The sequence below is a fragment of the Pseudorca crassidens genome, chromosome 13 (assembly GCF_039906515.1).
Source record: "Pseudorca crassidens isolate mPseCra1 chromosome 13, mPseCra1.hap1, whole genome shotgun sequence".
In the NCBI taxonomy this organism is placed as follows: Eukaryota; Metazoa; Chordata; class Mammalia; order Artiodactyla; family Delphinidae; genus Pseudorca; species Pseudorca crassidens.
In genome coordinates, this window is record NC_090308.1 from 14,992,077 (window position 1) to 15,016,598 (window position 24,522).

The 24,522-nt window shown below is 45.0% G+C and overlaps 1 protein-coding gene and 1 non-coding gene across 7 annotated transcripts in view; both read right to left on the reverse strand.

The window, feature by feature from the left end:
• Positions 1–21,285, reverse strand: part of MTHFD1L (methylenetetrahydrofolate dehydrogenase (NADP+ dependent) 1 like) — a 196,601-nt gene extending 175,316 nt beyond the window's left edge. For 2 of the 6 annotated variants that reach the window (XM_067701770.1, XM_067701769.1), the window contains exons 1-7: positions 20,635–21,285; positions 16,437–16,521; positions 15,247–15,297; positions 15,088–15,141; positions 10,892–11,016; positions 8,526–8,626; positions 6,971–7,107 (exon numbers count right to left, since the gene is read on the reverse strand). In XM_067701770.1, the coding sequence (XP_067557871.1) occupies positions 6,971–7,107; positions 8,526–8,626; positions 10,892–11,016; positions 15,088–15,141; positions 15,247–15,297; positions 16,437–16,521; positions 20,635–20,855 (774 nt within the window). In that variant the 5' untranslated portion in view covers positions 20,856–21,285. Of the gene's footprint in view, positions 1–6,970; positions 7,108–8,525; positions 8,627–10,891; positions 11,017–15,087; positions 15,142–15,246; positions 15,298–16,436; positions 16,522–19,294; positions 19,678–20,634 lie in introns of those variants that run through there. The other 4 variants (XM_067701766.1, XM_067701765.1, XM_067701764.1 and 1 more) reach the window with 3 other exon arrangements.
• Positions 7,635–7,768, reverse strand: LOC137205160 (small nucleolar RNA SNORA70). Its single transcript, XR_010934024.1, has one exon. It is a non-coding gene; the product is annotated as a small nucleolar RNA SNORA70 (small nucleolar RNA).
• Positions 21,286–24,522: the final 3,237 nt, after the last annotated feature.

Genomic DNA, 24,522 nt, shown 5'->3' on the forward strand with positions numbered 1-24,522 from the left:
CGCTAATGTTGCCCATCCGAGCTGTCAGATACTTTTGGGTTTTCAAGATTAGACTTTAAAGGTACTTTTAAAGATTGGGTTTTGTGATTATCTGGAATAAGAGCTGACGTGGGCTAGTGGCTAAAAATACTGGCTGTACTGCCACCTCTATCATTTTCAAATTATATACATTTGCACAGTCTCTTTACGTCTCTGAGCCTCAGTTTCCTCATCTATGATATGGGAAGAGTGAGAGTCCTGCCTAATAGGATGGCTGCAGAATCAACGAGATAACACAAGTGAAGGACAGTCCTGGTTCACAGTAACCACTAACCCAATGATTGTTAGCTGTCCTTACTGCTGTTACCATATGTTACTGGTTTAAGGGTAGCCTCTCTGGTGAAAAAGAATTATCGTGCTCATCAGAAATCTTGGAGGCCAGAAGGCAGTGGGATGACATATTTAAAGTGCCTGAAGAAAACAAGATCTGTCAACTGAGAATTCTATATCCAGCAAAACTGTACTTCAAAAAAAAAAAAAGGGGAGAAATGAATACATTTGCATATTAAACAAAGTGGAGGAGTTCGTTACCACTAGACCTGCTCTACAAGAAGTGAAAAGACACTAGTCAGTAACTCCAAGCTGTGTGAAGAAATGAAGATCTCCAGAAAAGCCAGTATTGTTGTATTTTTGGTTTGAAGCTACACTTATAATTTCCTACCCGATTTAAAAGACAAATGCATTAAAAATTATAAATACAAAAAAGAAAAAAAAACTTGTGTAACTTGCCAATCCAGTCCAGTTTAAAAGCTAGGGTTGGGCTTCCCTGGTGGCACAGTGGTTGAGAGTCCGCCTGCTGATGCAGGGGACACGGGTTCGTGCCCCGGTCCGGGAAGATCCCACATGCCGTGGAGCGGCTGGGCCTGTGAACCATGGCCACTGAGCCTGTGCGTCCAGAGCCTGTGCTCCACAACGGGAGAGGCCACAACGGTGAGAGGCCCGCATACCCCCCCCCCAAAAAAGCTAGGGTTTTCCAGGAATTCCCTGGTGGTCCAGTGGTTAGGACTTGGCGCTTTCACTGCCGTTGGCCTGGGGTTCGATCCCCGGTCAGGGAACTAAGATCCTGTAAGCCACGTGGCTCAGCCAAAAAACAAAAGCTAGGGTTTTCCCCACAATCTCTGGAAAATAGATTACTTTTTCAAAATCTCATATGTATAATACACATATATTTAGAATTTTCCAATTCCCTTTTTAAGGCCTTTTGTATGCTACGTACCGAATTTAAAGTGGAAATGACTTTGTGATAATTTAGCTTGGCTCAAGAAAACAGCCTACTTTGATCCTTCAAGTGTGAAAGACCTGTATTTTTCCTTCTTCTGTTAGTGCTAGTTTTGACGATCTCCGTGCTCAGGAGAAACAAGATCCTCTGAGACAAACAAAATACAACGCTTCTCTTATTCTGGGGTTATTTCTTATACACGCAGCTGGGATCGACCTGATTCGTTGCAGCTGGAGGCCGTTTCGCCATCATCTTCCAGCTGCGCCCGACCGCAGATTCCGAAGAGGCTTTCCAGCCAGCGGAGCAAGTGAGGGCGTGTGAGCACAGCCCCGGGGCGCCTGCCAGCCTCTCCTCCCAGGAGAGGGGTACCACTCCGCCTCATAAATACTAAATGCAGAACATTTGCTTTTGGTATCAGAGTGAACTCCTTGGGGTGAGGAAGAGGACATCTCCATATCTAGGCCCATTTTCACAGGGCGGATGGCTGTCCCCTCCTACATGAGGGTGTCATTCCACTCCAGGGGCCTGGGGAGCTGAGTGAGGGGCCTTCGTTTGGGTGGAGGAAGGAGGGCGATTCCTTATCTGGACCCAAAAACATCACACCCAGTGCTCTGGGGTACCAACAGCTGATGCTCCACAGTGTGTAGCTGATTTGGGTCAGTGCCCAGACATTCTTCCCCTCTCCCATGTAAATACAGAATGCCTCTCAAAGCAGAATGCATCTTGTTTTGATGCTGCAAAACAAAGCAGGAAACTTATTCTTAATTTTCAATCATACGCTCAGAGGGGCATAAACTACCAAGCTACCAAATACAGAAGTCAACTCTCTTTTCTGTACTTCTCTAAAAAGGCAAATCTCAATTCTCATGTTCAGACTCCATGAGATTTTATGCGTAATCAGTATCCAAAGACTATCTTTAGATCTAGGCAGGCTGTTAGAGAGGGGATCCATTTCTACTTAACTAACTCAATGTAACTACTCCTCAAAATCGTAGGAAGGACTACTATTCCTGGAAGGAGTGACTGGTAAACCAGGAATCCCCAGGAGACATGATTTGAAGTGGAGCAGCTTGAGTAACACAGGCATCAGGGAAGGAAGAGGTCCACAGCCCTGGAGGTGAGGACCAGAGGGAGAGCCCGGACTGGCCAAAGCTGGGCACCCACTCTCTCAGGGACACTGTCTCTTAGTTTTCCTCCAATAAGGAACCCTGGGTCCTGATTTTTTATTATCTCCTTACAGTGTGATTACCCACTGGCCTTTCCATTTCCACACTGAGGATCAACTGCACATCCGTATGGGGAAACTTGCCAGTGTCCTTCCTGACTCACCATCAGTAACAGCCAAGCTATTACCAGGGATCCTGTGCTAAGCAAACTTACGTGATCACTGAATTCTCACAGCAGCCCCATGAGGCAGGGAGTATTATGATCCCCATTCTCCACATAAGGAGACAGGCTCAGAGAGGTTAAACAACAGATAAGGCTTGAATCCAGAGCTGTCTCCACCAATGCCTATGTTTTATTGCTTCCCGAAAACACAAATGTTGTCTCTGACTCCAGACCTTCAAAGACAGTTCCTACTGGTTGCAGCAGGCTGCGACTGCTTCAAGGTCATCCCAAACTTGAAAGGCTACGTGTAGTTTAGGAGGTGGTGGACAGGACCCCAGTGTTACAGTCCCCCCCTGATCCCCAAACCCTCACCCCCCTGGTTTTGGAAATCCCCCACCAGATGGCCAACAGGGGGTCTTGTCCCATGTCAGGTACAAACAAGCAGGTAAGAAATGCTTTTCAAAGATAACATCCTGTGACCTAATAGCTATAATCCTTTGCTTGCTCTTTGCTCTCCCTGATACTTAGCATTGTTGATAATGAGAAGATAAATGGGCCATAATCTTAAAATGCACTGTTCAGATGCACTTATAATGCACTATCATCTTAAAATGCATTGTCGATGGAATCAGAAAACAAAAATCCGAATCTGTTATTAAATTTATACTTTCAAGGGTTCTCACAGTGAAGGCTTTCCGAGGGTGGACACAGCCTGTCCCGTTCAGGTGTCCTGGACACTAACTTGGGCCTGGCTGTTCTTTGCACCACATTAATTGCCGTCACTGTGGTCTGCGGAGGGCGCACTGACTCTCTGAAACCAGGCCCCGCAATGGCCTGTGTTTTAGAAAGAAAATGTAGGAATATTGAAACGTCAAATGTCAGGCAGAAGCATGGAGGCCTATCAGCGGGGAGATAAGTGACTAGTGAAGTTGGCTGCTAGCACCAAAAAATGGAAAGATACAGCCTTTATCTTGTGGTGTGAGGGGAGCCTGTTGTATGTAAGTAAGCCAGGTAGAGAGGGCCAAACACCAGAGACCAACTGAACTTTAAAGACAAGTACAGGGAGCCCGGAATTTTTCCCTATTTCTGGCTATAAAGTTGAAGCAAGAAAAAGAGCGGAAGTTGACAGCCTATAAGATTCACAGCGGTGCCACTCTAAGTGCCACGGACTTAGGAAAACAAAATGTGCGTGCAACGTCAGCTATTGAAAAGAGCCTTCTTAGACATGCGGGAACCAGAATGCTATTCAATTTCTAGATTCTCTAGAGAATAAAGCCTTGTAATCATCATTCTCAAAGTCAGGGTGAGCTTTATCCGAAAGAGTCAAGGTGATTTATTTCCATAATAAAAAAAGCACTTTGAAAGATGTCTTTGTTGTTCAAAAATACAGATACAACTAGCAAAAGTATCTGTGACAGCTGTGAAAACACTGAATTGCCAATGAAGGCATTTTTCTCTTTTTCGTCACAGCTGTTCAGTTCAGGGCAAGTTTACTGTCCTCTTCTACCAAGCTTCCCAACCTAAAATCCTGGCCTCTATGAAGTATGAAACATTGTCCTTGAATTTTCTTGAATAGGCTGCCACCACGTGGTGACCACTGAAAAAGCACATAGGTTTGAGTTTAATTGCAAGACCATGTTGCTGGGCTATTTTAAAACAAGAAGCAATTATGTACATCAGATCCACCTGCCACTGAAAAATTACAAATCTCAGTCGAGAGGCCCGTCTCCCCTGGACAGGACTACAACTTGTTGGTTTCCATCCTCACGCTGCGAAGTGAAGACCATGTATTTTTAGATTTTAGTTAATTTATTGTACTTAATGCGCTTTTAATTTAACTTCACTTTGCTTGAAATCTGTGAAATTCATTGTCAGTTTTTGAAATTAAAAACTTTATTAACTATTTCAGACATGGAAATGTAAAAGAATAACATAACACACCTGGACATCCCGCCCATTGGCTAGTTTAAGGAAAGGCATGACCAACACAAGTGAAGGTCCCCTAGTCTCCTCTTACGTACCTGCACATCTTTGTCCTGTCATGGTTTTCCTGATCTGGTTCACAGTTTCTACTCCTTTCTTTATACTTTTACTTTATATGTATGGAGCCCTAAAAATATATACGTGGTACTGATTTAAAACCCTATATAAATGGTGTTAGATGAAATACAGCCTTCTGCAACGTGCTTTTTTCCAATGAATGCTGTTTTTAAAAATTCTTTCTTGTTGATATTTACAGCTTTAGTTTTCTTCAAAACTGTCTTGTTTTTGTCCTTGTGCTTCCATGTAAGTGGAATCAGCTTGTCAACGTCTACACAATAATATTATGTCAGGGTTCTTTTTTTTTTTTCTTGCGGTATTAGGGCCTCTCACTGCTGTGGCCTCCCGTTGCAAAGCACAGGCCCCGGATGCGCAGGCTCAGCGGCCACAGCTCACGGGCCCAGCCGCTCCGTGGCATGTGGGATCCTCCCAGACCGGGGCACGAACGCGTGTCCCCTGCATCGGCAGGCGAACTCTCGACCACTGCGCCACCAGGGAAGCCCTACGTCAGGATTCTGATTCTAATTTATAGATTGATTTGGGGAGAATTAGTATCTTTAAGACGAGTCTTATTGGGCTTCCCTGGTGGCGCAGTGGTCATGAATCCGCCTGCCGATGCAGGGGATGTGGGTTCAAGCCCTGGTCCGGGAAGTTCCCACATGCCACGGAGCAATGAAGTCCATGCGCCACAACTACTGAGCCTGCGCTCTAGAGCCCGTGAGCCACAACTACGGAAGCCCACGCGCCTAGAGCCCATGCTCCGCAACAAGAGAAGCCACCGCAGTGAGAAGCCCACGCACCGCAACGAAGAGTAGTCCCCGCTCTCCGCAACTAGAGGAAGCACGCACGCAGCAAGGAAGACCCAGTGCAGCCAAAAATAAATAAATAAAATTAATTAATTAATTAAAGAAAAAAAAGATGAGTCTTCTTATCTGTGAATATGGTATCTCTGCTTTTAATTGGGTCTTCTTAATGACATTCATCAAAGTTATATAATTTCTTTCAAAAGGTCAGAAATAACTTTTGTTAAATATATTCCTAGATACCTTATATTCTCATTGTTATCATAAACTGTATTTCTTTAAAAATTAATTTTCTAACTGTGGGGAGTAGTGTTTAGAAATGCAATTGATTTTTGCATGTTGATCTTATATCCAAGAACCCAGATGAACTCTTACTAATTCTGATATTTTAATAGGTTCTTTTGGACTTTTTATGTAATCATATTACGCAGGATTGATGACAGTTTGGTGTCTTCCTTTCCGATCATTATGAATTTTCTTCCTTTCTTTCTTCATATTACTGCATTGTCTAGGAATTCCCACACAATGCTGGTTAGGAGTACTAATAACAGGCGCCCTTGTCTTTCCTAATTTAAGAAAATGTTTCTAATATGTCACTGTTAAATGAGATTTTTCACTCTAAGTTTTTATAGATGTTTTATCTTGTTAAGGAATTTCCTTAAATTCCTAGTCTAATGTTTTTCTCAGGAAAAAATCATAATGAATATTAGATTTTATCTAGTGACTTTTCTGCATCTACTATGGTGACAGTATACTTTTTAATCTGATAATGTGGTAAATTACATTAATACATTTTAACAGATTTTAATGTCAGACCCCCCTGCAATCCTATGATAGTCCCAATGGGATAGTGGATTTGGTTTTCTATTTTGCTAACGATTATTTCATCTATGTTATAGGTGAAATTGGCCTGTAATTATCCCTTAGCATCTTGTCATTGTCTGCACTGGGCACTCATACAATGAGTTAGGAAATGTTCTTTTTCTATTCTCCAGAGAAAATGTTCTTTCCTGTGGTAACTCATTTATAAAACGACCTAGTGCCTTTTCTTGTTTGCTTGTTTGCTGGGTAGACTGATTCAATGTCTTCAATTATATATAAGACTACTCAATTTTACTTGAATCCGTTTTGTAGGTCACAGTTTCTAGGAAAGTTTTCATTCCATACAATTTTTCAAATTTATCAACATAAAGTTGTTCATATTCTCCTTTTTAAAAAATAATTTTTGCTTCTGTGGTTATGTCCCCTTGTTTGTTCCTAACATTGCTGGTGTTCTCTCTTTTTGTCTTAATTACTTTGGCTAGTGGTGTGTCTATTTTACTAGATTTTTCCAAGAACTATCTTTCGGCTTTGCTGATAACCTCTCATATTACATATTTGTTTTCTATTTCAGTAATCTCTGCTCTTTTGTTTTCATCCTTTGAGATTTTCTGCTGTTCTTTCTCTAACTTTTTACGTTAAACGATCAGCCTATGCATTTCAGTCCTCCTTTTCTAATATAGGCACTGAAGGATATGTTTCCAACATGAAAGATGCTTACCTTGCTTTGAAGCTGAGGTGTTTTCCACTGGGAGCTCATTGTCATGGACCCTTTTCTCTGGAACAGGCATTGCAGGGTGGCTTCCAAAGACCCATGGGCTCCTATTACCAAGATCTTCTTTCCATCTAAGTTGACACCTACCCACCAAATGGAAATTCAGTATTATAATCAAAACTTCAAAGTCTTCCTCCCATACAGCTTTAATGTAAGGAAAAATAGCTTTTATTTTAATTTAATTTAATTTTTGGACAGGAAAGCAGCATTTATTGGTGGGCGTGATTAAGGAGGGGACAGCGCCAATGCTCTCATGAGTGAAGGGCTTGCCATTTGTCCAAGGGGCCACGATTAGGGATGTATTTGATCCCACAGCTATCTGGGATGAGCCACTTTTCTACCACCATGTTTTCATATTCATCCACATTAAACTTAGTAAATCCCCACTTCTTGGAGATGCGAATCTTCTGGTGGCCAGGGAACTTGAACTCGGCCTGTGCAGGGCCTCAATCACATATTCCTTGTTCGGCAGCTTGGCGCGGATGGGCATTACGATTTGGCCAATGTGGACCCAGGCCACTGTGCCCCGGGGCTTTCCAAAGGCACCGCACATACCTGTCTGGAGCCCAGACTGGGGACAGCATGGCAGACATGAACGTCCACTGGAAAGGGCTGTCTCGAAGTCCCTGAGGGCAACCCATACAGGCAAGAGGCTGCACACACTACCAAGGAGGCTGCTGTTTGCAACCATTGCACACTGGGCTCCCACAGGGAAAAGAGCAGGGTTGGCTTAATAGGCTGCAAAAAAATCGCCTTTGAAAACTTGGCCCTCTGAGTACCAAACCTACAATGACTATAAGCCATAACTTATTCCTTCTTTGCAAACTTTATGGTAGAGTGACCTAGAATCATCATTCTAATTATCCATGTGATGGAAAAACACTGTCTCTACGGATTATTTCAGAGACTTGAGCTTAATGGCTAATGTCCTAAAGGTATATCTTGAAAGTTAATCTTCTAATAGAACTTTGGTATATATTTTGGAATTTTTGTTCAATCATTTCATGTTTGGGTGTAGGGGAGGGGCACTGTCTCCTTTTCACTCAAGCTGGTGTACAGAAAAAATTAAATACTGATTACTGAAAGAGATACTGCTCACTGATAGATCCTAATCTAGGTTTCTATACCCGAAACTATATCTGACAGCTTCTTCATTTAAGTTTTAAATATAAAACTTATCTAGGTTTACATATTGACAGATATGAGCTGAAACTTCAAACATTTTTCATTGTGGTTATTTTGAAGGTTTCGTAAGAGAAACTGAGAAAACACAGGTTAATCATTCATCTTTACCAATTTCTCTTTAAAATTATAATACAGCTAATCTTTATTAGAGAAATTTGCCAGTCATTCATATCTCCTAAAAGATGAGAAAAATAAAGCTGACACTGAGTATCGCTTCTGTGTTTCAATAAGTATCTTCCAGAAGCAAATCCTTACTAAAAACTCACATAAATAACAAAAAATAGAAAATAGCAACATTTCTGAAGGAGCATCATACCTGACTTTTCAAGAAGTTCAATTACAGCTCTGGCCACAGGTGAAACAAAACACTCATGGGCGTCCCCACGTACCAACTTCCCCAGGTTTACATCCGTTACTCTGAATCCAAAAATAAGAGAACAAGTAAGTCAAGCTTGGCCAAAACTCACTCATCTGTAATCCACATGAATTAATCCCAAATAACAACCAAGTCAATATTTGATACGATGAAATACAATTTATCTTTTAAGGCAGGACAAGAAAAAATTAAATATAAAATTCTCTCTGCGTGGTTGTTTGGGCCTCTTCCCTCCCTCATGTGCAGTGTGTATCTTGGTTAAACATTAACCAGGGCTTCCCTGGTGGCGCAGTGGTTGAGAGTCCGCCTGCCGATGCAGGGGACACGGGTTCGTGCCCCGGTCCGGGAAGATCCCACATGCCGTGGAGCGGCTGCGCCCGTGAGCCATGGCCGCTGAGCCTGTGCATCCGGAGCCTGTGCTCCGCAACGGGAGAGGCCACAGCAGTGAGAGGCCCGCGTACCGCAAAAAAAAAACCATTAACCAGAGCTCTTCAAAGATGAGAATCCCTGCTTATTTTTTTCTTCTGACACTAGCGGTGTAACTTCTTAAAAGACCAGTGTTCTTTCCCAGCTCTGTAGGGGGTCATGGTGACTTGCTGCTCGCTCTGTACATGCTGACCTGGACTATGTGTCCTTGGTGAACTTTACGTAAAACATCAGTATGTCATTTTGATGTTCGATCCTTTCTCTCAAAGATGTATATGACTGTGCCTTCGACTTCTAACAGGCGGAACAGTTCTCAGAGCTTCCTGAGAACCTGCTTCCTGGGTTATAATCCCTGGTTTGGCTTGAATAAAATTCCCTTTCTTCCTTCTTAACTTGATCGTTAATTGAATTTTCATCGACAGATAGGTAGGATATATTAAATTATTAAATAGAAATGAAAGAGTGAGCAGGAATAGAGGTCATTAGCTTCTAGCGCAGCCCCTCAGGCAACTCCAACGTGGTCCCTAGGAGTCAGGACGACGCTGGGCGTTCTGGTTCTGCCTGGACAGCAGGACCGCAGCTGGAGGCCACGTGGGGCTTCACTGCACAATGCTAGGGAGCTCTGTTCAATGGACGACATGGAATGGTGGCCCTGGATGTGTGCAATGCTGTGGTCCTGCAGCCACTTTATCCTGAGGAAATTTACATCTCCATCAATATCAAAGTCCAGAACCAATCCTAGAAATCAGGGGTGACCTAACAAGACTTGGATTCAAGGTCTGATCCCCACTTGACATCAGTACTTATCTCCTTAAGGAAATCAAGGAAAAAAATGAGGGACCATGTCCTTTCAATGCCTTCTGTGTTCTTCCTTGGTCAAACCAAGGACAAAATAGTCCCTAACTATTTAGCTTAAATTGATGGTCTCAATACAGGTTAGTAACAAAATAGAGATACTTGGAAAACTTTTCATAATTCTCTCTTTTTATGAAAGACTGGAAACTACATCTTGATACCCTAGGATTCTGGATGTTTTCTAATTGATTAGAGCCTCTTCCCCCTTTATGGTTTATCTGCTATAGGATCGGAGATTTTCATGACAATCTTCTACCCATGTTTGAGTCTGCCCTAAGTCACAAGAGAAGGCTAGGATAATGGGGGAACATGGGTATGCCAGTGAGGTGCTGGTCACTCAATCCAGTCCCTACAAGACTAACGTTATAAATTTGCTTACGACCCTGGAATGCTAAATATATCACGTTCTTTCTGGCCACGATACAAACATTTCTTATTTCCATGTAGGAAGATGAGGTTTTTAACTTCCAGGAAACATCATGAACTCCCATATGGATGGTCAGTATTCCCTGTCCCATGAAGCTTATGTCATGACATGAGTCTAAGACCAATATCAGAGCACCTGATATTCACAGTTTTTCCCTCAAATTTCAAATAAAACCTCACGTTATGAATGTAAGTGCTTGCTTTGTTTTCCTCCGCTGGCCTGGGACTACGGCAGAATGTGCTACTGTGGTGAAGCAGGTCCCTGGGTTTTTTCTCTCGTTTGGTAGAATTATTAAGGAAAAGGAAAAGCTATTAGAAGAGGAGAGCTGGCTAAGGACTCTGTAGGTCAGACAGGAGCTTCTCAAATGAGTATGATTTGGCCAAAATGGCACCCAAGCACTACCAAAGGGCAAGTGTATTTTCTCAAATACGTACTTCCTTAAGCATAATTTTACAAGCCCTCCAACTCCTGAAATATTTAGAATGATTTCATTCATGGCTCAATTACTGACATAGCTGAAAGAGAAGAATTTTAAGGAATTCACAGTAGAAAAACTAGTTTAGCAATGAGTCGATTGTTTTCTTTTCTATGTTCTCACCCATCCACATCTTTTTCTGGTTTCAAGGCATTGAGGATTTTGTTGCTAAATGAGGTCTCGGAGATCTGAAGGGCAAGGCCATGTATTCTGGTGTCTTCATTAATCTTCAGGATCTCATCTATGATCTAAAGTGAAAACTAAAGTCAGTTTTGCAAAAATAAGACCCAAGAACAGACACTTTATGTCAAAAATAGATTCATGAAAATGCATCTGTTTTAGTTTCTTTTTTCTCCTTGTTGAAGACCTGGTGTAAAGCAGAATGAAGAAGTCTACGTTCCCTCTAACCACATTTATAAAAGCTTGGCTGAATTTTTTAGTGACTTCAAGTCCTTCTTATCGCTCTATTCTCTGCCAGAACAGAACAAAACAAAACCAAAGTTCAACAGTTAATAAAGCTGAGATCAGCAAAAGACAATTCCCTGTCCACAATCAGATCTGAGCCCAATGCAATGCCAACTTTCAGGGAGGCCAGGACTCAGGAACCTCGAGCATTCCAACCTGGCCCAGAGAAGCCTGTGTTTCAAGCACACTGTGCTTAACCAAAGCTTACTAATCATGACACTCAGGCCCTCCTGTTCTCTGGACCAGAATGGCATGTAGAAAGCATTTCCAAAGGCTTATGACGGAAAACCTCTAAGCATAGATAGCTCCATTTTACAGGAAACACTAAAATAATTTGCTGTTTATGAAAAAGACCAAAGCAGTTTGGGAAGCTAATATAATCGATATTGAATGGCCACGTATGTCTTTAAATAAGCAATGCTCTGGCCTCTCTGTTTACCTCTATTTTACGCCAGGATTTCACTTAGCAATGTTACTTGTTGATAACTAAGAGAGATTCTAGCTCGTAGATATGGATCTCACTATGAGAAGTGTTAGTTTACCATTTCTGTTTGACTATCTAGCAAAAATCATGATGGTATTTCTACCTGGTAAGAGAAGAAAAAGCTATTTGATATATTCAGAAAACTCAGAAAGAAAATTTTGTTTAATATTCATCATTCTGTCATTCATTCAACAAATGTTGAATGTTTTGAATATCTACCTTGTACCAGTTCTGAGTAAAGGAAATACAGTTGTAAAAAATATCTGCCCTCATGGAGCTTATATTCTAGTAGAGAAGACAAGACCAATAACAACAACAACAACAACAGGGACTTCCCTGGTGGCACAGTGGTTAAGAATCTGCCTGCCAATGCAGGGGACACGGGTTCAATCCCTGGTCCAGGAAGATCCCACATGCCTCTGAGTAACTAAGCCCGTGCACCACAACTACTGAGCCCGCGCTCTAGAGCCTGTGAGACACAACTACTGAGCCTGTGTGCTGCAACTACTGAAGCCCACTTGCCTAGGGCCCGTGCTCCACAGCAAGAGAAGCCATAGCAATGAGAAGCCCGTGCACCGCAGCAAAGCGTAGCCCCCGCTTGCTGCAACTAGAGAGAAAGCCCGTGCACAGCAACGAAGACCCAATGCAGCCAAATAAATAAATAAATAAATAAAATAACAATAATAATAGTATAATCTCTGAAATTGATATGGAGTGATGGCGGGTAGGGGGTGGTCAGACGGGGTGGCATCTATACACAGAGCCCAGCCAGAATGAAGTGAGGGTACTACTGTTACCTCCAACGTAGTTAGAGGTAACAACGACAAAATCTTAATAAATTAAGATCCTTACTCTTTTCCAACATAATAACACCATCATATAAATTCCCATTTATCAGAATTTCAAAGAAAAAGAGTGAATAAGTGACTCCTTGGCAAAAAAATAAGCCAAGGGGAACCTAAAGGAGAAGGAAATCCAAAAAAAGAGGGGATATGCGTATAACATACAGCTGACTCACTTTGCTGTACAGTGTAAACTAACACAGTATTGTAAAGCAACTATACTCCAATAAGAATTTTAAAAAAATACGGTGACAAACTGGAAAAAAAAATTTGAATGAAAAAAATTAAATAAGCCAAGGGGGAAAAAGAAGTCAAGGGCTATCAATACCAGCGGCAAAACAATCTAAGAACATGCAAATTCTGCAGAAAATGAGTGTCCTTTGCAAAGGGAAAACAACTTTCTCTGCATTCTGTTAGTACTGGTAGGACAGGTGTCAGTATTGGTAATATCTGACAATGGCAAGTGTGGTAGAAACTGTTTGCCCAATATCCAATTTCTGTTCTTTCTTAGTAATGAACTCTTAATTTTTAGCTGTGCTAGAAATGATCTCGGGCCACTTGGTATAAAGACCACATTTCTCGCCTCCCTTGCAAAAAGGCCAAGCAATTAGGTTCAGGTCAGTGGAATGGAAGCAGAACTGTGGCTTTCAGGAGAAAGACTGGGATCCTGACTTTGGTCTTTGTCCTTCCTTTTTCTTGCTGGTGATAAGAACTTGCTGAACTAAGCCCTGTGATCCTGGAAAACAGGGATGGTTAAGAAATGCCCCCATCCTTTGTGGACTGCAAAGAACCACCTTCCCCACACGATTCTGACACGACCATCCAATGCTCCGTAGTCTCCAGACCCCACAAAGTTCTATTCTTCGTTCATAAACGATTTACTTGAACTGCTGGTCTCCAGTGATCCATCGGCACAGAATGTCTGTTAACCGAACTCTGGGTAAGCTTCTTCCCTTCCCCCCGGTTCCTAACCTTTGACCTACCCTCGGTCTGATTGGCCAACAGCTCTACCACCACCCAACCTCCCCGGGAGAACAGGCTGGCCTCGGGGTAAAACATTCTCTAACCTGCTATCCCATCAAGCCACCCTTTCATCCCACTTTTCTCACTCTGGGTTCTTTCCTCCCTATAGAAGAGAAGCCTTTTGCTTACCTCTCAAAGGTGTGTCGAGCTTACGGGCAGGATGTGCAGTCCCTTTCCCCACCTTGCAATAATCCTTTCAGATGATGTCTCTCCCCACTGAGACTGGATTTATTTTCTCTTTGACACTGGCTGGAATGTGGATGTGACCTGCAGCGCTGAATCTGCCATCCTGGATGAGGCAGCACAACAAAGACCACAGCGCAGCAAGATCCAGGGACCCGAGTTCCTAACGACTCAGTGACGCCACCACACCAGCCAGGGACTGCCTACTGCTAAACTTTATTCACATACAAAAAACTTCTGTGTTATTCCAGATTACTTAAGGTTTTCATCACTGCCACAGCCAGTCTGAAGAAAACCTAGCCATAGAAGGAGCAGACACCAGGATGGCCCGTGGTCCAGTTTCCTAGGCCCTACTTATAGGGGTGACTGCTTCTCCCATGCTTGAGATGACACTTATGAGGACTGGTCTTCCCTGCTGGTGGAAACAACTAAAGCACATACAGTAGCAACAAAAGAACCCTATGGTGGTTTTTCTCTCTTTTTTTTCTTTTTGTGGTACGTGGGCCTCTCACTGTTGTGGCCTCTCCCGTTGCAGAGCACAGGCTCCGGACGCGCAGGCTCAGCGGCCATGGCTCACGGGCCCAGCCACTCCGCGGCATGGGGGATCTTCCCGGACGGGGGCACGAACCCGTGTCCCCTGCATCGGCAGGCGGACTCTCAACCACTGCGCCACCAGGGAAGCCCCCCTATGGTGGATTTTCATCAGCTGCCCCAAAACACCACTGAAGGATTCACACAAGGTTAGCCTGAAAAATATCTTCTCCTTTATTTTATCGATAGGGCAACTGAGACCCAGAGAAACCAAAGAATGGTCCAAGCAAGGTCAAACAACCTGTCGGGACACTGCAAACCAGAACTAGTCCTCCAGACACTGATAATTTCCACTAGACGATGCTGTTGCTACAGCTGAAGAAACACAACCAAAGTCACCACATCATAGGTCACATCATCAACAGAAACACATGGTAAGGAGATAACAACAAGGTCATACTGTAGAGCACAGGGAACTATATTCGATATGGTAATAAACCATAATGGAAAAGAATATATAAATATATATGTATAACTGAGTCACTCTGCTATACACCAGAAACTAACACAACATTATAAATCAACTATACTTCAATTAAAAAAAAAGAAACATGGTAAGGGACAGATAGATCAAGGGGCATCTATACTAGTGGGAAAAATGAACTATTCCCTCTACAAGTTCAGCCCTAAGAAAAGGCTTGTTCAGTTCTGACCACAACTAAGAGATGTGAAGAGGTCTGTTAGGACTGAAGAGGAACACAAAATAAGGGTTAAGTGTGCTGCTGTATTACCTCATCTTCACTGCTATCTGCAGGAAGACAGATGTGAGTGATGTTCAGACCAGCCTGCAAAGAGAGCATAGGGCGATTTTGTCACGGAGAGAAAATGAATCTATCACCCGAAAATTAAAGTGAAGTTTTAAAATCATTCAAAAAATCAACAATCCTTACCTCCTCAGCCAAATTCTGGTTTACTTCCTGCATCAAGTTATCATCACCTGCCTTGGGAAAGGAGAGCAAGAAGGGGAACATAACAACATAAAAATACCTTGAAAAGGTACAAAACAATACAAAGACTAATTCTGTGATTATACATTATCTGACTACAAAGATGATAGGGAAATGCAGAAAAAGAATCTTATTGCTCATAAAAGGGGACTAAGGGCTGGTATTTATCCACATGTCAGTTTCTTAGGCTTTAAGATATATCACTTTTGAAAATAATACTCCCATAGGGCGTATACAGCCGCATAGGCAGCATTCCTTTCTAAGTGAGGACACCTAAGACGGGTGTTTAGGACTTGCCCTTGGGTGAAAAGCTACCAATGAGCAGAATTCCAGGAGGCCAGGCTCTTGTTTCGCTTTTCTTTCCACTCTTCTCACTTGCTTATCTTTGTAGGGGGTGAGGAAACAGACCCCAAAGAACGCAGGCCCCAGAGTGACTTGAGCATAGCTCTCCAGTCTCGAAATTACAGCGCTGATGAAACTAGAGGCTGCTACTCTGATGCATTAAGCGTGCACCCAAAACCACAGAGGCAGCTCAACTGCTGGGCTGTGTGACCTTACAGGCTCGGCTCAGCGCACCACTTCCCTGCACCTGCGTCACCTGGGTGTGCCAACTGCAGCTGGCAATGAAGGGGCCATGGCTAGAACACAGACATGGAACTCCCAAGTCCTGCCATGCCATGGCTTTTGGCCCTTCAGACTCATGGCAGGCTTGAAAAGACTGAGTAGTAAGATCACCAAATACCATGTCTCAGCAAGCATCTGTCTTCCACAGAAACAAAGTGGAATGTTTTTTCCCATCCCACTCAAATCACATCTGATCAGCATTTATAATGGACCACATTATATCCTGTGTAATGCAACTTACATGAGCACCTACCTCCTGACCTCCGGAAGCTATCCGCACCAAAAGGAGACAGACTCAGACAGAGTGGTACCTAACCTGTAATCCTGATGCGGCAAAATGACCAGATAAAGGGGGAAATGACAACATTTCCACATGAGCTTTCTCCTCCATCCCCGAAGCCCGAGTGGGACTTCTGTGACAAGAAATGCAGCTGGTCACCTGTGTACAGTTGTCTTCTAAATTAAAAGACATCCTAAAATAGCAAGACAGAACCACATTCTTAGCTTACCTGAATAATAGCAAGAACCGGCTTAAAGGCAGGGTTTTTTCCTTGCAATAAACTCAGAACTTCTTTTGAATTCTGAATGATGTCTCTGCATTGAGAAAGAAAAAGAACATAGTCAGGTCTAGGTTAATGACTAGAAAGGATGGATACAACACATTTTCTTAGAAGGTTTTCTACTCTAAATGAAACTAATTAGACAGCACAAGGACAGGCTCCTCTAAGTGTGGAAAGGGTGGAGGGAGGGGGAGGAGAACAATCATGAAATACCTGGCGTAGGGCTTCCCCCGTGGCGCAGTGGTTAAGAATCCGCCTGCCAATGCACAGGTCACGGGTTCGAGCCCTGGTCCGGGAAGATCCCACATGCCACGGAGCAACTAAGCCTGTGCGCCACAACTACTGAGCCTGCGCTCTAGAGCCCGCAAGCCACAGCTTCTGAGCCCGTGTGCCTCAACTACTGAGCCCGCGCGCCTAGAGCCTGTGCTCTGCAACAAGAGAAGCCACCACAATGAGAAGCCCGCACACCGCAACTAAGAGTAGCCCCTGCTCGCTGCAACTAGAGAAAGCCTGTGTGCAACTAAGACCCAACGCAGCCATAAATAAATAAATGTATTTAAAAAAAAAAATGTTGGCTCTTACAAATGAACTTATTTACAAAACAGAAACAGACCCACAGACATAGAAAACAATCTTATGGTTACCAAAGGGGAAGGGAGGGAGGGATAAATTAGGAGTTTGGGATTAACAGATACACATTACTATATATAAAATAGACAAACAACAAGGACCTACTATATAGCACAGGGAACTATATTCAGTATCTTGTAACAGCCTATAATGGAAAAGAATCTGAAAAAGATATATCTATCTATATACATATAGACAATTATGTATAACTGAACCACTTTGCTGTATACCTGGAACACAACATTGTAAATCAACTATATTTCAATAAAAATTTTTAATTAAAAATATTAAATAAAAAATTAAAAAAAGAAAGTTGGCTCTTTTTCCTCTTACAATAATAGACAAAAGGCTTAGCCAAGGCAGTACCCAAGCTTCAGTGCTTAAGACCACCTCTAAGTATCATCTCTTGTCTCCATCAGGGTCTTGCATGCACAACAGCTTTCAAAAAATGCAAGGGGAACTTCCAGCCAGATCCCATCAGCAATAAATGGCCATGAGCAAAGGGACAAGGCAGAATGGCCAGGGGCAAAACTCCTCCCAGTTTTAGAGAAGAATTTGACGAATGTAACTGGCAGGCACTGCTCTTGTAGGTGGATGAGGAGAGAAGGGTGCTCAGAAAACGTTTAAAGGCTTCAAAACTCAACCAGGATGAGCCTTCCCACAGTCAGCTGGGCTAGAAGACATAGAGTAAATGGGCATGCAGCTGTCTACAACCCAGGAAGGTTTTGGGTTGTTTTTAAACACTTGGGATAAAGCAACTTGATTCCCAGTGAAACAATTGTATTGTTGTGTTGATAAACCAGACTATATGTGAAAGTCCACAAATCACCTTATAAATGAGCAAGAATCTTCTGTCCAACAACATGTGGCTGAGGACCACACGCCATATGCAGGTTCTCTGCCTTTCTTGGCTGCTAATTTGGGCCATACTGGGTCCTCATTTCTGGCTAGTGTGGGAAGGCACTGGAGTGCGGGTCCCAAGTGGTTCTTGGCAATGTGTATATGGGTCATCTGGAAAGCTTGGTAAAGAGAAAGGCTTTGTGACTCAGCCCAGAAAGTCGGACTCCCTAAGTCTGGGTGGGGCCTGGGAATGTGTGTCTTCAACAAGGAGTCTGGGTGGCCCTGAAGCACTCAGTGGAAATCAGGCCTCTGGTTGACTAGCGTGGGCAATTCACTGAGCCACTAAGGAACCCGTTTCCTCATCTGTAGAGCAGGTGTACTACAAGGACTCTACCTTTGTTCTTATAATTGTACAGTGTTGTTCTGTGCCTCAAAGCTACATCTGAACGTTAAAAACACTCCTTCCAAAAGCAATTTTCCCAGAAACACTTGTAGCACCTACCCCTCAATAGAATGAAGGGCACACGACCGTAGAAGCTGACACCTGTCACCAACTCTGCTCATAAAGTTGGCTAATTCCCCCACAGCTTGTCACATGTGTGACGTTTCATTCTTTGGGGTCATTCCTTATTCTTCCATTATTCTTACAGTGCCAAGCAAAGCAAGCAAGGAGTTACCAGGCTCAGGAAGTCTAGAAAGCAGCATAGATGTTTCTCATCAGGGATTTTTCTGCCCTGGGTGAGAAAAGTTGCCACCTCAACTTCTAGTTGGAAGGCGACTTCTGCATCCTATACTGTCTTTGGACCCTTACCCTGAAACCAAATCCCCCTAAAACCTCTTATCCAGTTTCTGATTAATCTCTCTATCCAAAACTTTATTCCTTTTCTTGTCCCCTTACTCCTGTGCTAAATGAGCAATAATCAACCAGAGTCAGATGACTAAAATTGCTGTTGTTGGTAACATCGTTAATATACTAAAATTGCTATCATAGATATCTTCACTAACTACAATCTCAAGCTGTTTCTCCAGGGCAAAATGAGCTAACAGACATCTGGCCAAGGACCACCCAGCTAAAGAAGCATAAACCAGAGACATCCCGACTGCCGAAACCACAATTAAGAAATGTTGGACTTCCCTGGTGGTCCAGCGGTTGACTCCCCGATCCCAACGCAGAGGGCACCAGTTCGACCCCTGGTCGGGGAAGATCCCACATGCCCCGTGGCTCGGCAAACAAACAAAAAAACCCCAAAACCTCTATCTCAAAGACCAAGTTGGAGTGGAGTGGATCTGAGGCGTCCCTTACTCCCCTGCTTGGTACCCTGCAACAAACACTGTACCTGCCTACGTCACAACCCGGTGTCAGTAGGCTGGGTGTGCTGCACATCTGGCGAGGATACCCCAGTTCGGTTTGGTAACAACCCCTTAAGATGAGCTCAGCTGTACACTGCTTAAAATCTAATGACCGGAAGAGACCTAACCGCGACGTCCGGAGAGAAGACAAGGTAAACTGAAGAGTCCTTGGAGTCACAGGCCACATCATGAAGCGCCTTGGAAACAGAGGGAGTAAAAAGGTAAATTCATTTTCAGAATGAAGACTAGAAGGAAAACAGAAGAGGATGTCAGCGGATGGACGTGAAGAGCTCGCTCCGTAACATGGCATCCTGGAACTAGGAATTCTAGTTAGGGAAGGGAAGAAAGGGCTTTCCGGCGACCCCCAGGCATGTCCGGAGCGCTTCACTCAGACAAGGCTCTACTTCCCCTCGCTCCCACCGAAGGGCTAGGAGAAGCGGCTAGGGTGTGTGTGAGGATCAAGAGGGGTGGGTACGGGGGTGGAGGGGGACCCGCGAACGTCTCCGGTGGGGACAGCGGAAGGCCGGCCCGGGGCTCCCAGGCAGAGTTCGCCTCTCGCTCGGGAGATAACTTTGGAAATAAGGCTGAGCTGGGGATTCCGTGCCCAACGTGCAGCGATGCTGGGAACGAGACGGCCCCGACTTCTCCGGCAGCCCTCCGCGCGTCACTGGGTGGGCCGGGCCGCAGCCCTCCCACGCGCAGGAGGCTGCGGCGTTTTGGAAGCGCAGACCTCACCGCAGTCACTGTACGCCGCCCGCAGCCAGCGTCCCGAAGGCGGAGCCCCTGCGCAGACGGGCGCCGATCGCTGGGCCCGGGGCGCCCCTGCCGCAGCCCCGCGGGCCCGCAGCGCCCCGGCCACCACGCCGGATCCGACCAGCAGGCGGGCGGCCGGGCTGGCGTGGCGGGAGCGGGCGCCCCTCCCCCTCGGGACTCCAGCCCTCGCCGCGCCGCCCCTTTCCTGCCCAGGCCGCGCCCGGCATCAGAGCAGGCGGCGGGAGGTGCACGTGGAGCGAGGCGCGCGGTCTGAGCTGCGCGGCACCCGCCGCGGATGTCCACGCCCTCCCGACCCCCGACCCTCCGGCCTGGGCCGGCCCCAAAAGTCTCCGTCCTCCGGCGCGGCCAGCCCGCCCTCCCGGTGCCCGCGCTGCCCCCCACCAGCTGCCGTCACCCCTAAAAGTTGGCACCAAACACTCGCGACCCCGTGCTCAGCGAAGCTCCCACGGAGGCCCCCGGGGCCCGGCCGAGACTCGAGAGCTCCGGCCGCCCCACCTCCTGGGTCTCCCCCGGCCGCCGGGGATTTGGGCGGCGGCGAGCGCCGGACACTCACCGGACGATCGAGTCCCGCGCTGGGGGCGCCCGGCTGCCCGGGACCCGGCTGCTCCCGGCCTGGGTGTCCCGCAGCCGCCGCTGCCCGAGCAGGCCCTCCCCGCCGCCACATCCGCCGCCCCCGCCGCTGCTGGCGAGACAAAGCTCTCGGAGGCGGCGCGGCGGGCCGGGGGGCTGCAGGCGGCCGAGCTGGCGCAGGACGAGCGGCAGGCGCGCGCTCATGGCGAGGCGCGGGCGGCGCAGCGGGGACGCGGCGAGGCGGCGGAAGCGGGAGGCCGCGGGTTCTCCCGCGACGCGGAGATGCGGCGGCTGAGCTCAGAGACGCAGCGGCTCACGTCCCTCCTGGCGGTGGCGGGGCGGGCGCCAGGCGGGAGAACCGGACCCGGCCGGTAACGGGCCAGCGGCAGGAAGGTCCTGGCTATTCTTCCTCAGCGGAGAGGAGCCCCTAGGGGGCACTGCGCTCAGTGGCCGTGACGTTGGGAAGGTGGGCGCCTGTGGGGCGCGGGGCTGCTGTTTGAGTTGCCTGGACGTCAGGGACGGGCACTTTCTGGCACTTGCAAACACAGACTCGAAATTTGGCTAGGGTTAAAAATCAGAGGAGGGTGGGGCGTGAGCATGGGGCTCCCTTCCTGCCCTGAGACAGTTCTTTCTTGCTCCGCCTAGGATGCCAATAACATCCTGCCCTCGGGTGGCAGTTTGCTTCCTGGAAGGGCAATTGGTTTAGGGTTTGCTTATGGCTGAGGGCAGGGGAAATAGAGGGATTGGAGGTTAGAGTTGATAGGTACAGGGTTGTTTTCTGAGGTGATGAAAATGAAATGCTTAACTGTTTACGGAGGAGCATCAGAGAAAACACCAGAGGATTTGATGCTGGAGCTGAGTGTGTTTTTCAAATATATATACTGTTTATTTATAATGTATATAGAGAAAAGCATAAAGTAAAAAATAAAATCACCCACAATACTATTGCCAAGTCATAACTGTTAATTTTGATCTCTTAATTTTATTTTAACTTGTATTACAAGATTGTGACCATATTATATATATAGGTCTCTTCTTCACTTGCTATATCTGTTTTCATGAAATTGGGAAGGGATAGTACTCGAAATCATGACTTATAGTGGCTATATATTATTACCTAATCTATATTGTGGATAGACCATAATTTATTTTACCTTTTCCTGATGTTGTTTGTATTGTTTCCAGTTTTGGTGTGAGAAATAACATTCTTTCATTCACTTGTTCAGTAGCTGTGTGTTGAAGGCTTTCTATGTGCTGGGGGAGGGATAGGAAGGTCAGTTGGGGCCACACCTGTGGTGGCAATATTTACCTGTAACCTTTTGCAGAAGCAGTTCTCAGAAAATTTATAACTGGTAAAAATGTTAAGTGGAGAAGAAATAGCACAGGGAAGTGGAGAATAAACAACACAGCCACAACTTCATATAAAAAGGCAACCCTTCCGATCATACTGAATTGCACGGAAAAGTGTGGCATTTTTGTGAATTGCACGGCTCAGCATGGCACAGCAGGCCCCAAAGAAGACTTCCCAACACTTCATGAACTATTCTGTATGGAAGAAAGGTTTGAATAGAAAAGATCAAGTTTAAAACTGTACACCTAAGCTAAATTGATTGGGAAGGGTGAGCCACCAAAACTAATTTGTTACTGGAATCCGTAATATGGAAATGACTCGGGCCATATAGATGTGCTGCAAAGCCATCTTGAAGAAGGCACTTTGGAGGCTGTTTTCAGTCGTCACCAAAAGCTTATGGCAATCCACACCTTTAAAGCAATACTCTCCTTTAATTAGATCTCACATTAAAGTATAATAGGGAATTCCCTGGCGGTCCAGTGGTTAGGAATTGGCGCTTTCACTGCCGAGGCGGAGCCTGGGTTCAATCCCTGGTTGGGGAACTAAGATCCCCGCAAGCTGTGCAGCGCGGCCAAAAAAAAGTATAATAAAGTTCACCTAGAAGTCGTGTGTATTTTTTGTTTTCTGTTTTTTTTTTAACTGAATTAACGTACTTTCTAATCTTAAAAAATTTTAGGTGTTGACGCTGATGGTCAACAATGGTCTGTCCCATTATGATATGATTAACTTGCGATCTTATATGTAATTTTAAGAAATCACTTTAAGGTCTAGGACAGCAAATGCCTGTGCTGATCAAGCCAGTTAAAGTATGTTACTCAACCTGTTCAGGTCCTCACGTGGATGACCATGGAGGCCTCTGTCCTCTGCTCACCTTCAACTCCCTCTTGGGCCCCACCCTGAAGTCATTCCAGATGAGAGCTATTTGGGTTCTTACACACTCATAATACACACTTGTAGGAGAGGATAGGAAAGGGAGAAAGATTTATGGAAGAAAACTTCAGGATCTTTCATATTCCCAGGTTTGGTTCATGGGGAAGTGTCAGGATCTCATTTGGAGATAGATACGTCTGAATCTGTTTATCCCAAACTCAAATATATATTGGTTTACTTAGGAAAAGTCAACTACCCTGGGAGAAAGGGCTCTATTGTGTTGAAGCCCTTAAAAATGCACTAACTAACTCACATTCTTTCCCTAGTGGATATAATTTCAGTGCACTTTGAGATGACATTTGGACATAGGTCAAAGAAAGTTTGTTTCCAGAATAAGGAATATATATATCTGAAGTTAATATGATATTTATAGGTATATAGAGAGAGTGAGAGTGCATTTGCTCTATACCAGCCTCTATGCTAGGCATGTGGTGAAGGAATCAACTTTGAACAAGACAGACACAAGCTCGGGTGTCAGGGTGTCAGAGTTTACTGTGCAGAACTGTATAGTAGAACACAGGCATGTTGATGGAAAGCTATAAAGCCTAACGTTTCAGAGAGTTATTAGTGTTAAGAAACACCTTCCTAGACCTGGAGAGTCACAAGAAGCTTCCAGCAGATCAATTGGAACCTAAAGGATGATGATGTTGACCTTTTCTGACTTCAATCAACTAAAGCTTGGCCTCTGTTGACCTTTGCCCCAATTCTATGCTGAATTCTCTTGCTCAAGCCCCTTCATGAATATGCATGTACCCTTAGCTTAAACACTTCCCCAACTTTGCTGTTAGGGGAGACGCTGCTTTGCCTAAGATCCCTGGTGTTCTCCTTACTTGTTGCAAGTAATAAATCCTTCTCCGGACCTTTGGCATGGTTGTGTCTTTTAGCTTGACACCCACCAAGAGGGGAACCCAATTTGGGGTAACAATGTGATTGTTCTGAGACACTCTCAATGGGTTTCCTGCATTTTGCATCTCTTCCTGTCTTGTATCAATGGGTCTTGTTCTGGGCTAGTGTTGAAAGGATATTTGCATAACAAACGACCTTGGAAAATAGAGAGTGTTTCCCTCCAGGGCAGAGGGCAGATATGTTTGCTGCCCACAGTGTAAAGATAATGCCTCCCTCCAGGGTCAAAAATTGGGCAGGTTTGCCAGTAGCTCTTTAAGATAAAAGATTCCTAAATCCAGTATTCCTCAGCTGTGAAACCAACCCACTGTGTGCGTGTAGCACGTACTTGGGATGCTCTGCAGGCCCCCGGGGGCCTGGAGAAGCAAGGGAAACCAATGCTTTCACGCTACCCTCCACAGTTCTTAATAGTGATTTTTGAGCTGAGTGTTGCGTACCTGGCAGGTTTTCTCCTGGATCGTAGTGGGAGGGTCACGCAGGAAAAGGGAGCAGCTCCTGTAAAGGCAGAGACAGATTTGGAGGACTTTGTAGAAGATTGGATTGTTTTGTGTCTAGAAATATTATGCCGGCTAAGATTTGGGAGGATGGAGGTGCACAAGTCTGAAAATGGGGAAAACTGGCAAGACCAACAGGTAGGAAGCTAGCACGACAACGTCATCTCTTATGTTCAGGGCTTCAGGTAGTTGA